Below are 15,289 nucleotides of genomic sequence, written 5' to 3' on the forward strand. Positions count from 1 at the left end.
CGGCGATCTTGCGTAAATATGAGATCCCATATGGAAAAGAAACAACGAGCTTCGAGTACCAATTCGCCATCGTTATAAAATAAATCCTCTTAAAAATCACGATAGATAGTTATTTGTCCTAACACAAGAATCGTTAATCGTACCAGTTCGTAACCGCGAACAGCCTTCGTAAGGAATAATCGCATTTCTCGAAGTCGCTTTGCGAATGATAACGCGGGGCGCGGCGCGCGGCGACCTTGTGTAATAAAAACAAGCGTCATCAAGGCCGTTACGTCACGCGTCGATTAGACTCGCTTTGTACAAAATATTTCAAACTACAAAACATGGGTACATGTATGTATAACATAATATACGAAATAGCTATACGCCGAATATTCCGTTTCTTGTATTTTAAATTGATTTCGATACACGAGCTGTTGCATATTTTGCGCTTCGTTTTGTGGACTCGTTAGCGTCGCCTAAAATAACGATTAATTACATTCGGCCGAAAGAGCGTTTAAATAGAATTTTAATTAACGAAGGAATTCGTTTCCGTTCGGTTGATATGTATATAAATGTATAGTAAATAATATGTTACTGTAAATTTTAGCTGTTACGCGCAAATTATTTAGTCCTTTTCTTTAATGACGAATTGAACAATTAATGTAAATCACTTTATTAAAAATCACTTTGTTAAATCTATTATTTGAAAAGATTTATCTTCGCCTTGGATTGAAAACTATTTGTAGCTTGTTAATTAATTTATTATTATTGCTTTTAAATTTTAATTCAAGAAAAGAATAAAATTGTATAATTTTGATTAATCAAGTCTTATAATTTTAATAAATTTCAAAAAATCAGATTAAATTGCTGCAAAGATTTTGGCGATGTATAATCTTATTCTTTTTCATATTAACTTATTAAAATCATACAATTTCACAACTCTCGCAACAAAAAATTTAAAAAAGTAATGACAGAGTAATTTCCATAAATATTTTTCCAGTCAAAACGAAGATAAACTTTACTCTCCAAATATGGACATTAAATTTAGTATCGCTGACATGTCTATCGAGTTTGAGAAAATTAATTTCAAGTAAACGCGTGTCGCTGTCTTGTTAATCAATATGTCATACAAGAATATTATACAGAATTTTTTTTTCCAGAATACAAAAACGTACCAAAAAATCCTATAATTCCTATTTATCACGCTTTAAAAATCTATTTCTCAAGATAATCGTTCTCTTTTTAAGCCGCAATTTTTCTCAACTCGATACTCAATATGAAATTTAAGAGCTATTAATACATACATAAGTTGACTCACGCGGATCAGATTTCTTGCTTGACAGACAAAAGAGAAATGTATTTTCTGGTGCCTCTCGATTTCGTCTGACAATGAGTGCCAAAAATATATGTCCACAGTGATTATCAAGCGTGTCGATAAAAATATAGATCAGAAATCTTTGTTATATCTATATTAAAATATATTTATATTATTTATAAAAACTAATAATATTATATAATAAGTTGTTTTAATAGAAATGATTATATTATTCTATATCCTAAACTCTGCTAGTCTGCTCAAAAGAGATGAAAATTAGATTTAGCGATTCACTGCTGCACTTAGCGAGAATAAAATATAGATTACGACGGATATTCTTTCCTATTCCCTTTAATGCACTTTTGTGCCTTGTTTTAAGACTTTTCGAATGGTTATAGTGTACAGATTTTTAAACATTGATCAGATCCATTACGAAAGAAAGATAGATTACGACAGGAGAGGAGAGTGCACCTTTGCGCAAGGGAAGAGACACGGCCCTGGATTCTGTCGCAACTAAAATTAGAAATCGTGCCCGGCGTCGCGTCGGAGGCTGTTAAGAAGCGTCATGTTGTCTAGCCGTAGTTATTCGTATTTCACTAACGTAACTGATCCGTAATCGAGACGACGATGATATCTCAAATGACAGAGTGAGTCAGCGACTAGCGACTCGATACGAAAAGCTTTCGGGATCTACAAATAATGTGGTTATGAAGCGAAAATTTAACATAAAAAAAATTCGTGTACGAGAAACAAAAATTTTATAAAAATAATGTACTTTCATAAATTCAAATTTCTTCCCAATTGAAAAATAGCTTTATGGATATGATACTTTACGCATTCGAAACAGACTTGGTCGTATTAATTTTTTAAATGTTAATAGGGATAAATTTTTAATAAATTGTAATAATGAAATAAAATTTTAAAAGAAATTTCAGGCCCGGTAACGGAATTAAATTTCATTTTTATAATGTAATATGTAATATAAATGAATATAATTTGCGCGATATTATAAAACGATTTGCATTTATTTCATTAATTTTTAAGTTTCATGTTCATCTTTGTGAAACTTTATAATTAAATGTCAATTGAAATCAGGAATATTTAAATATAAATAGCAATTATCCAACAACCGTGCAAATTCAATTTGGCAAATTAATTATAAATAATACAACAAACGCGGCAAATGCCCAAGTCAGAATGCGAATGCATTAATGCTCAATATCATCAACTAGCAGAACAAGTGATAAAGGTAGACGAGTGGTCGGCCATTATTTCAAGCCGTTCATGAAATGAAAGAAAATTGTTGCCATCAGACAAATTCATTAAATTACACCGAGTGCACGCAAAATCTGAACGTTCTCGTTAACTATATGTTTCATCGACATGTATACAGAATCTATTAAAAATCACGTGTGTTCCTGATTTGTCGTCACTATTCTCACAACGTTGCAACATTCGGTTTTCAATATGTTTGCAATTAACTCACGAATTGCAATGTTTTGTTAAAGCAAAACTCACTTGGAATCAAATGAAGAATTCGTTATATGTTTTTACATCTAAAAGTTAATTTGTGAAAAATATTTTTAATTTCGAAAAATAAAATTCTCAATAACTCATAATGTAATAGCTCGTGTTTTGGTGAAAGAAACAACTGTCTAAGTAGATTAACCAGATTGATTTAGATTGATTAAACAAAATTACATTTTTTATTTTTTATTTTTGTTCTGGAAGAGGCAAATGGAATCAGTTAAACTATGGTTCTACTTAAACGCCATGTGGGGAAAAATCGATTTTTCTTTCAATCTCTGCTACATCTATGGCTAAGAGAACGTACGCGACTCTTGACGCACTCTATGTGTATGGAATTCTTAGACGCTTTCTACCGCATTGAAAACGATTTCCACTTATCGATACAATCGCTCTCGGGGCGATCGGGGGGATGTTGGCAGACGGAACAGATAGAAGGATGCCTTCGCACGGTGAGGACGTCGATGCGCAGATGGAAAAAGAACGAGCATACGAAAGACGAGGAGCCACTGCCGTGAAATGACAGAGGGAACAGCAAAGAAAGAAAGAAAGAGAGAGAGAGAGAGAGAGAGAGAGAGAGAGAGAGAGAGAGAAAGAGAGAGAGATTCTATTCAATCGGCAGAAGCATTAACACAGCGAGGCAAGTCGCCCAAAAGAAAACCATTAACTACTTCTACAGGATGGAAGAAAAACAGACTTAGAGAGTCGAGGAGAGGATAGGTAGGAAGATTCTCTCCCCTCTCTTTTTCTTTCCTTCTCTCTCTTTTTCTTATTCGATATTCCCTCCACTTCCTTTCTCTGCCTTCGTCCGGCGCTTTCTGCCTTTGTGAATGTATCTTCCTTTCTCCGGTTGCTGCCGGTTTCAACGACATGCCGTTTCCATTACAAGACTGATAGTTCTGCCGCGCCGTTCGCAGTGACGTTCACCATTAGGAATCCATTTCCCCGGCCGGTCAATCGAATTGCAACATTCCGCGGCATTTGGCGCGACCATCGAGCCGTCACGCAAGCCCGTGAATGAGAAACTTCTGCCTGTACTACAAGGTACATCGATGTATCCAACGACAAGCGATACGTTTCTACTCTGTCCTGACGACTTAAAAGCATCGGTGAAAGTCGCGGGGATTATCGACCAAGCCTGTCGCAGAATTACCATTGATGGATGGTTATGAAAGGATAAAAGCGTGCAGAAAATATTGTTCATTTTGACTAATACTGTACAGTTTTTTAACGTTTTTTAAACGATGCGAATGTTTGATAACAATTTGTATATTCGAGATTTAATATAAAGAATGGATATTTATTAGCTTATTAGCACATTAGCTCATTATCACATTTTTTATTTAGATATTTATCAAATAATATTTGAGGATTTTCTAATTTCCATTTTTCAAATAATGCTACCCGCTCAGTCAAAATCCAATCTCGACTTCGCAATCTTTTCCCCTCGTATATAGCTTCACCTCGACTCCATTTAAACTGCCGCCGCCGCTGCAGCATATCTCCCGGCAGCGACGACAAAAAGAGACAGGGGGCAAACGGCGGAGAACGCAGAAGGCAAATTAAGCGTAATGCTCGCGTCGCGACGCCGGCGTCGCTGTTGGAAAGGGGCGCGCGAACGGCGACCGCAATTCGCGGCGAAATGTCCGGCGGCTCGACGCTTTATTTTCCTCCTTTTTTTGCCACCCTCGTTTTTTCGAACACCCTCTGCCTCCACTTCCTTTCTTCCTTCCTTCCTTCCTTCCTTCCTTCCTTCCTATACCTTTTTCTTCTGCTCAGCTTCCATCTCACGAGAATCCGAGCGAACCGAGGAAAAGGACAGTGTTGTCGGAAAAAAGAGGGCAGATAATGAAGAACTTAATATTATAAGTTATTAACTTATGTTTTATATACGAGAATTGTGTGCTCATTTTATACTCGTACGCCAGGAATTACGACGGAGCAGACGTAATTATTACTCGTTTCTAACTACGTGTTTATTACGACAAACGAAATTCCGCGAAATGTTCACGAACGTTGCATCTTGAATGACAGACGAAATTACAAACGTTCGGTTTTATATAAAGTCTGTATTGAAAAAAATCCATTCTTCTTACAATCTGATAATGCATTCATAACGTCATGCGAGAAGCTATCTTTCCTATGATCTTAATGACAAGCACGCAATAATCTTCATGAAAATGACTGTACATCGAGTTTCTTTGAAACAGACATATGTCTACTTTGCGACGATAATCTTGCGAGAATTATTTAGGTTAAAATACTAACTCAAGAAATATTTTAGTACGAGAGAACCTCTATTATACAATTTAATCATATAATAATCGATTCACATTTTCTTATCGCGCGAGTTATTATCATGCAGTTCGCGAAGTTCGCGAAGTGCATTCACTTAGGATCATCACAGAATCCATTCTTAAGACTTAATACCATCTAAGCTTTGAAGTTACTGTCTAATCCTACTACCACTACCGATGAAACTCTTCAGAACATCGAAATATGTATAACCTGAAACTCTCCCTGCGTTTCTAAATTGCTATTTTATTATGTATTTTACATATGTGTTCTTGTCGCTTCAATTTTCGGGTCGGAAAACATGATTTGTTTATTAAATATGCCTGTTACCAATTTTGTATATTAAAAGTAAGTAAACTAATAATAGATACTATTGCAAGCGTCAGATTGCTTGTATTGAATCATTAACAATATCATAATTCATAATTTCATAATAGCTTATTATTGTGAAATGTTGATTAATTAATCGATCGAATTAAAATAATATAAACATCACATGATCTCACTTTAATTCGGAAAAAGCCATCGATTCTTCCATCATCGGCAGAAATATATCCTTTACTTTTTGATGCTTTAAATGCTTAAATCCGAGTGGCGTCTCTAAAGCTCCGCGTAACTTTCGACAACTTCCAGCCGATAACTTCGTACACTCTCGCTCATCGCCGCATATCCGGGAGCGATATAGCCTGCGTTTGATCTCTGACGAAGAGACTTCCGTAACTTGCGCGATTCGGCAAACGGAAACTCGGAATAGCCTGAAGAGATTTGAACGACTCAGGGCTGCGTGAGCCGAAAGTCGTTGCGCCACTCTCCCATGGGATTTAATTAAAAACAAACGACGCGCGCTTATGAAACTACGTGACTAATTATTTTCCGGATAATAGGCAATTATGCGAGATGAATTTTAATCGTTAAACGAGAGATCCCGACAAGTTTCGCAAATTTGAATTCATTACTCTCTTTGTCTTTTTCCCTCTCATTGTCAGCGTATTTCGTACACACTGCAAAACTGCAACAAATATTTATACGATAAACAAGGGAAATTGCAATTGAGATTTAATTACCGCGTTTACTATAGCATGTTGTACACAGTCGGTATAGACAAAATATCAAACGTTCACCACTGCCCGTTACGGTTTACAATTCTATTGAAAATTAATATTCCTTTACCTGTTTTTGTATTTACGAGTACGATACGTTTTCAAAACCTGTTCAGCAATAATCAATACGTGCAACATATTTCAACAATGTAAACGTGAAGGTACGGTAAAGCAATACTTTCAAACAAATCTTAAAATTTTTCTTGAAAATAAACAATTGATTAAACTTCTAAATTAACTTGATAATTAGCCTTTCTCGATGTCCCAAATAGCCGAGAGAGGAAGAATAATAAATTAACTATTCTCAGGAAGTTAGCCGAGAATGTGGATGCGAGTGCTTATAGGATCGATCTCTCCGCACATGTGATCCGTGTTTCTCGAGAGAAGCGGTAATAGACACTCGAGCGCGATCTCTTTCCAACGCTTCAGGAGCGCAGCCTCGGAATAACCCGAAGAGATTTAAACGAGTTGACTACACGTGCGGGGTATACGGATGGGGAACGGGACGACGGAGATCGCTCTCTCTCTCTCTCTCTCTCTCTTTCTCTCGTGGTATTTAATTGAAAATCACGGATCCTCGTCATAACGATGAAAGCCCCAACCGCAGCGCATCTCCGAAGGGAAAAAGATCGCGGATAAGTCGATCAACTTTCACCCTTTTACTCTAATGGCAGTCGACCTTTCGGTAACTTCGGGAGTCCAATTCGTGCGTCGGGACTTAGCGTATCCGAGCTCGCTTGAAGCGATGCGACGCGTACTGACGCGGCAGGCGGATACCTTGGCGATCTGCCTGGCGCGTCGTTAGAAAATGGATCGACTATGTATGCCGTCAAAGGAAGGCGGGAGAAGAGCGAGGCGAGGCGAGGCGAGGCGAGGCGAGGCGAGGCGAGGCGCACGGTAACTAGCCGCAGAGACGTAACGAGATGAAAGGAGAGCGCGAAGAGCGGCGGGCGAGCCATGAACGAAGTGTACGGTATATGTATAAATAGAAATCTAATACTCTCTCACAGTTTCGTTCTTCTTCCCTCCGCTACATTCGCCTCGTTGCCTTACTTCTTCTGTCGAGGCCCTCCTTCTCATTCTCCTTCTCTTCGTATTCCCCCCCTCCCCCTCCCCCTCCCAATCTTTACCCTGCTTTTTCGAACTTTCTGGGCTCTTCTCTCCTCCCAAACGGCAAGATATACAAGGCAGTTGAGCGAAGAGTGCTGTTAAAGTCTAGACAGAGTGTCGATCTTTGCCGCGGCACCGAATTAGAAACCTTGCTTTCGCTCTCTTTCTCTCCCTCCCTATCTGTTTCTTTTTCTGTCAGTCGCACGATGGCTCGTGCTCTCTCTCTCTCTCTCTCTCTCTCTCTCTCTCTCTCTCTCTCTCTCTCTCACACACACACACACACACACACACACACACACACCGTGGCATTTTTTTCGTAATTCTCTCGTATACCATCAGCTAGTGCGCTATCTTCCTTATGCATTCAACCTTTTCGCGCTAACTCTCCTGTTCGCGAACGTGTGTATCTCGTAAACGCGCGCATGTGAAATTGCTTAAAGGGGATGGAACGGACATGTTCACGAAGTGCTCTTTACGAAGCTATCCTCGTGGAATACTTGGGATGGTTCTAATCGAGAGCTAACTATCAGAATTAAATAGCAACAGAGTATGAACTGAAATAAATTGATCCAGTTATGTATATTATAAATATAGTTTTACATATTATAAACTAAGCTAGTTATATATATTACAAACAATCGAAAACTCTGTTGATGATAAATGAAAATCTGTAAGAGTTTCTAAGTTTTTGTATTTCATGTTTTTATACTGTAATTTTTATCGATTATGCGATTAGTAGATATTACGAACTTTGCATATTATAGGACAATGCGATAACGCATTATTAAATATAAATTCTCCATATTATTACAAGAAATATCCTGTATTTATATTATGTAAAATGCATGTACGGCAAAAACGTCGAATGAAATTAAAATTCAGATGAGCGTGACATTGTCGCGATCCGAGCAAATAACGTTCGATTAAATTGCGATTGTTATATCAATCGGCGTTTTAACTGCGATCTGAATTGCACGAACACGGTGGATACGAGTATAAGGACGGTCAGCATGTGTCGACTGCGTTGCGGACGATGATGCAGTAATCGTCCGAAGAGCAATTCGAAATGACAGGCGCCACGTGTCCCGAATCGAGTCGAATAATCGACGTAACGATAGCATACCACATCTGCAAAGTTGCGTCGTGCCAATTATGCCATTACAATATTTGCACGGTCGCGTATATGCATTCGGCTCATTTTACGAATTGCAGCTGTTGCTGCACCCGCCAAAAAAAGATTCAGGACAATTCGAACGTTTCTTTCCGGTCTTTTTCTATTCACGTTTGCATCACAATTAATCTCACAATGGCGTTCCTTTATAAAGATCGCGGTTAGAGACTCCCTCCTGTTTACTTCTCTCTCTCGCATAATACAACCATCGACCACCCGTGATTTTCCATGCAATTCATAGTTGCGTTGCAAACGGATTTTATTTCATCGTACGCTGAAAGAAACACCACATAATCTGACTACTGACTATATGATCGAACATTACGTAATTAATGTTTACGATTGACATGTATGAGGATAAATTACATAAATCTTTCGTCATAATGCTCGGAAACTTTCTATTTTATTCGTATTTATATTTTATGCGTTTATATTTATTTAAAATTTATGTTACTTATTTTTCGAGAAATTTTCACCGCGCTATATATATGTATATACAGAATTCTTTTTTAATGTACTGTTCTTTTTTCTAACGTTTTACATGTACAATATTCAAAATATCATGTATGATAATATATATGAAAAATTTTTGCAAAGCGCAGTCAGAATATATGACGTTTTTATCACACAATCTATTCATTCACGACTATAGTTAATAGCTCGCGACTCATTCTGCTATGACCAGCAGAAACTCGTTAGTCGGTGTCAAGTAGAGCCAGGTAAAAAATGCAAGCGTTTAATTATAACGCGTAGCGTATTTCGCGAATTTCCCTTTTCCACGACCTTTTGACGTTGATACGCTGAGCAATGGCGACGGAAGATAAAACGGCAGTCGGAGATCTTCCTCAGGTCCGGCAAGGAATACAGAGATATGTAAATGAAATGAAATCTGTTTAGCAAAGATTTCTGGCATCGCAACACGCCTTCCGTGGCGCACTGCTGTAGTATTTTCAACAAGAAATCACTGCTCCTTGAGACAGACAATAACTTCTTCCTTACCACGTCTTGATAGAAATATAAAGGCATCGCAATTATTCCAAAGTCGTATTTTCCAAAAAACAATTGAGGATTTCTGTCGAATTCTCGAAATTCGCGAAACAACCCAGTAAGATATACGCAGAAAATTATAAGATACTATATAATTAAAAATATTGTAAAATTTAAGAAATCTATAACCATTTTTAACCATCTATAACCATTTTGTTACAATTTTCAACACGCATTTAATTATATTTCATTACCTATAATATTATTATGATATACCCAAAACTGAATCAAAGATATTGATCTAATATTATAAAATAAAAATCATGAGATATTAATGAGTGAAATTAATAAACAAGATTAAACCTCGGTTTTCATATTTTCTAAAACTAAAAATCGACTCGAGAAGAAATCAAGAGTCGAAAGGTGGTACATACAGCAGACTGATCTAAACATACTCAGAAAAACTTACGGTTCTTTTAATTTATTTCAAGTATCTGTCCTTAATCTAGTCAATTGCAGAAAATATGAAAATCAGGATTGACTGTAAGTAATTTTTATTTTAGTTAACGTATTTTGGTTGCAATTTTAGAGTAAGTGATTTTTTCGCTGTGTCAGTTAAAAGTATCAGTAGCGCACAAAAAATTGTATAATGTATCTGCAAAAATATATGAAAAGTAAAGAATTATTCCAGTAAAGTCGTTTATTTCGACCAACTGCCAATAAACAGATGCACGTTTCGGATAGGCGGATCGTCGAACGCGGCATCTGTTTAATTGCCATTGGGTCGAAATAAACGACTTATTTGAATATTGTGCGACGAATGTTTGTTTATCCAGAATTGAATGAAAAACCTTTTACGCTATTGTAGTAAATGGTGAGATGAGTTTTTATACCGCGATGGCATCGAAAAAATTGAATTCACCAATATTATATCGATTTTAATACCTCGCATGAAGTACATGAATCAGAAATAAAGCGTGAATCGACTTTGACCGTTAGAATTACTTTCGTCGATCTCGTCGGCTGAATTTCGGCGTACGTGCGCACTTGAACTTATTAAATTTGTTCTCCTCGCACGTTCGAAAATATGGGACTTTCGCAGGTGGAGGTCGCGCGGGCTCTCTCGTACGGAAAAACGAGTTTACCCCGGCTAGAAAGAGTCCAGAGAAATTTCGCTTTGCTCTCTACTGCGGCGTGGATATTCGAGTTCCCGATTTTCCCCGGGGAGAGGAAGAGAACTTCCTGCCCACCCGAACTTTATGGAATCTCTTTGAGCGGCAGCCATTCGGCCCGGAGAGCAACTCCGTTCGGAGGATTTCGAAATCCCGGCGAAGATAATAATAAGTTAATTCCCCTCCCCCTCCCCTTCTTCTACGGTACCCCGGTAACCGAAGTTACTCAAACGTGACGATATGGAGCGAATCTGCGACTACCTACTGCCTCTTCCTCCTCCATCTGCCTTCCTCCTCGACAAATAGGTCGTCTAATTCCATTATTCGACGCTGATAAACTCGACCTAACCGTGAAACGAGTTAACGCACCATTTGGCGCGTGTGGATAAAGCTACGGGATGTTGCGTTCCCATTAGAGAAATCGATGAAGTCGTAAGAACTTGAATATCAACCGTATACGAAACAGGCGATGAGTTAATTGATCGTTATAAACGATGAATGAGAAGAAAGAAACATCGTTTCTGAAAAAATAAAAGTGTCTCAATGTTCGCTGATATTCGGTCATTTACACTATTTACAGGTCAATACTAGTCCAAATCGCAGATATATATTGATGACCCGTTCTTCGATGTAGAACATCAGACAGATAAAATCTATGAAAGTAACTTGACGTCACAAACAATTATTCGTCAATTAAAATAGTTTAACGAGAATAATTATTAAATTACAAAATATTGCTGAAAGCTGGGTGATCACACTACAATGGAATAATAGTTTCTTTCATCGGTCGTTTTTATTGTTCTAAACCATCTGTCTCTTACGATTTTCTTTTAAATTTTATATTGGATGAATTAATATACTTACCAAGTATTTATTTGTTAAATTGTTATATTTTTCTCCGCAAACTTCTTTCCTTATAATAGAACAAATTCTTTGAAATGTTGGTAAAACGTTGAAAGGATCCCATTTTATCAAAATAGCTCTTATACTCTTCAGAATTACGTACTTTCAATCTAAACGACATATATAATAGCGATATAGCACGCAATTATTGGTTAACTGAGAGTCTTTCAAAGTCCTCTGTACAGTTAGTACAGTTACGGATTAATTCTTCTCACTCACGTCCACTCTCATGTTCGATGAAAATTACATTGAGATCATGCGACTCCGTTTAATTTCGTTAGCGTGCTACCTACGAACTCTGGCCTCTCTCGATGTAATTTCCGATCGCGTAATCATGAAGTTTTCGGCATTCGAGCAATCATCGCAGTAATTGAAGTGCAACTTAGAAACGCGATTTGGATAGCGTAGTATCATTGGCGCCCGATGAAATCTTATAACGCGATAATAACCGCAGTTTCTGCGATTGATGGGATGATAATGCAAAAACAGAAAATTCAATAGTTTACTGAAATCACAAATAACCCACATTCGACCGTTTGGCTGGCGTAATGGCGAGATCGAGGCGCCGAAACACTCGTCGCGGCTAATAACGAAGCGAATTTCCGATTCGCAGTTCGCCGACCGAGCTTATTGAACCATTACCGCGGCACGCGTCAACGGTTCCGTTCTGGCAAATCGACTATTTAATTCCGTTATCGACGCGTCAGTAAATTCGATGTAATGCGAACCGCCCGCGACGGTTAATTCCGGGACTGCCATGCGTCGAGCGATTGACGAAATGAAAATCGGTTAAGGAAAATCGATTGATGAACGCGCGTGTACAGATTCACGAACATAATAATTAAAGTCCGAATTTTGTTCCGACTGACCGATTGAATCTGGGCCAGTGCAATGATTCGAAGTTGTACATGTTCGTAATTAAATAACTGTACGGAGATACGTTCGTGCGCCGTTTATTACAGCTTCTTTTTTTAATCTCTTGAACATGATTATTTAGTCTTTACGTTATTTGTGACATTATTAATAACGATAAAAATTTAACAATACCTAATATATCTTTAATCTTTAGCTGCAGCTTGAAGTTTGCGATTATTCATAAATAGAGATTTAGCATGAAACATTACAATATTCCTGTATTTAAATAGATAATTTTTAAAATTTACAGGCGGAGATCGAAAGTCGTGATATCCTCCGCGAAGTCTGAGGACAGTGGCAGATACGAATGCGTGGCTGAGAGTACTTCCGGTCATCAGACCTCACTTGCGGCCCAACTTCTAGTCACTCATGATCCCAGAATTCCGGAAACAAGTGAGTACACATTACTTTCTTTGTATATAATTTACGCAAATTTTTACGAAAAAAAGTGATGATATTCATCCGCATTACTCATCACGAATAACGGCGCACATTTTATCGATTTTAAATAATTACAAAATAAATACCGATATAATAGCTATAATTAAATATAACTAATTAAAAGTTAATTTCTCACTCTATATACAGAGGTATATTAATAAAATATAATATAAAAAATACTGCATTCAATAATTAATCGCATATCAAGTGTAAAAATGTATCATGATGTATCAAAATATATGCTATTAAACAATTATTACACACAAAATAAAGATAAAATAATATCTATGAGAAATATAATATCGTAAATGAATTATCGAAATAGTGACAGGTTTCATCGATATTATCCTGTTTCCGATAGAGTAAAATCAATTTGCGGAGATTGTTAATCGAATTCAGGATTTTGTGCCGATCGGAACGCTTATGTCTGTCGATACCTTAGGCAAAGCTTTTGGATAGAAGCATTTCGGATTTTACCTGACGTTATCATAGCCACGCGTATGCAAAAGCGCGAAAGACTGCGAATCACCGATCTGTGTATCGTCAATCGCTACGCTAACGGTAGAAAACCCCTATGATCTTTCAACGCCACAGCCTTTGAGAAAATACATCGAATTTATTCTGTTGGAACGATAAACACGCTAACATTGATAAAAGATCAGTTAATAAGCGCAACAAAACACGAATGCTTTTCGGACCGTAGACTTTTTACAAAAAGAGTTGTTTTGATATTTAACCAAATGAAAAAATTTTGTCGATCGTAAATGGAGTTTTACCACAAGATCCGTCTCAATGTCAAAAAGACAACGCGACGTACATTTTCTGAAAATAATACAAAATACGACGTGATCATTTTCCGCCGAATTAGTTTCGAAATATCGACTCGGTGATTTCACATTCGACGGATATGCGAAGAAATTTCGCAATTCGCTCAGCGCTTCCAGATACATATATATCGAATGCTTCCATACTTAATTTTTTCTTCATCCGTTAATAAACGCAATAAATTTCTCAATTACGAGCTATTCATTTTCCGCAATCTTTGATGCACTAATTCGTAATAATAGCACGAGCTAAAACGTAATATATCCGTATTTAAGATCAAGACCTGATAGTGACACTTGTCTTTGCGATCTCGCAATAGCGGTTGACTGTTTCAACTCGACAGTCATTCAAAGTATCCCAACATCGTCATTTCCAACGTGGTCACGTAACGAATTTAATTCTATCGTGCGACCACGTTGCGGCAAAGAACAAGTGACAGCCGTTTACGGAACGATTCCTGGAGTGATCGCTTCGTCGACGTTGCATCTTTTACGGCCATCGTTTTCTCGCGTAACGATGCATGCTACTGGGGTACATTCGCGACGTGCACGGCACAAGCGCCTGCGACGATCCGCAGTCGCTGCAAGTCGCGGCGCGGATATCGATCCGTGCAGCGGCTGCCCTTAGGGTAGTGGTTTATGGCTTTTCATAATGCTCGCAATATTTGGGCCACGCCTTTTACTGCGATATTTATGTTATTCTGGATATATTCCGCGAAGCGTACCGAGTTTATCGATACTCACCCCTATTTTCCGCATCTTGCCGCCGACTAAAATAATAAGTGTTACCTATGGGAAATACTACGAGAGGTAGTTGGAATTTATTATATGTAACCTCGGTATTTATACGATCCATTATCGTCTGGTTGTGCCGAGCAGGTACCAACAAACGACACTGTCTTGCAATTTGTGTCGTGGACCACAATTACTACTACAATGAATAAATTTTAATAAAATTTTAATTTTAAAGCTTAGTTAGAAAGATTAAATATTAGAAGGCAACAAAAAAATCTTATAAAAAGTCAATGTTAAATTGATCAAAAACTAAAGCTAAAAGAGAAGCGAAAAATAGTTTAGTGACACTCTTTGCACGATATAAGAGGAAGCGATAAAAGGAAAAGATCAGTGGCATTAAGGACATAAAACTGAATCACTGGGCTCCGTTATCTGATGCGAGTATCCATCCCCATGCAGTTTCATTCAATTCCTAGTTATACGATGCGTCAGCAGTAAACTCGCAACAACAAGGAAACGAAGACTGTTCGCGCGCGGGTCGGCATCGCAGGTGATAAACCAAGGATTAAGCACCTGATGCGATAATGCTTGTACGGCTCAGTGGTTCTAGCAGGGTTGGTAAAGCTTGCGGTTCACCGCCGAGCGGTTCCGCAAGCTCGTATGACGGACAAAGGGCGACAATTACAACCCTGCCAGCCACGTCAGGGTTTCATATAGCCCTGCTGATGGCAGCCCGCCGACGGAATGTTTCCGTGCACGATGATTCTATAGCTCTACCTATTGCAGGTCGACAGATTGCCACAATGAAATTT

General features: G+C 37.9%; 1 protein-coding gene across 2 annotated transcripts in view; it reads left to right on the forward strand.

Moving 5' to 3' along the window:
* Vn (membrane-bound neuregulin protein vein) overlaps window positions 1–15,289 on the forward strand; it is a 322,623-nt gene that overhangs the window by 210,599 nt on the left and 96,735 nt on the right. For both annotated transcript variants that reach the window (XR_011731578.1, XM_071775335.1), the window contains exon 3: window positions 12,728–12,870. Coding sequence is in view for 1 of the 2 variants with exons in the window: in XM_071775335.1 (XP_071631436.1) it covers window positions 12,728–12,870 (143 nt within the window). In the remaining variant the exon portion in view is untranslated. The remainder of the gene's footprint in view (window positions 1–12,727; window positions 12,871–15,289) is intronic.

This window comes from Temnothorax longispinosus, chromosome 1 (assembly GCF_030848805.1).
Source record: "Temnothorax longispinosus isolate EJ_2023e chromosome 1, Tlon_JGU_v1, whole genome shotgun sequence".
Taxonomy (NCBI): domain Eukaryota; kingdom Metazoa; phylum Arthropoda; class Insecta; order Hymenoptera; family Formicidae; genus Temnothorax; species Temnothorax longispinosus.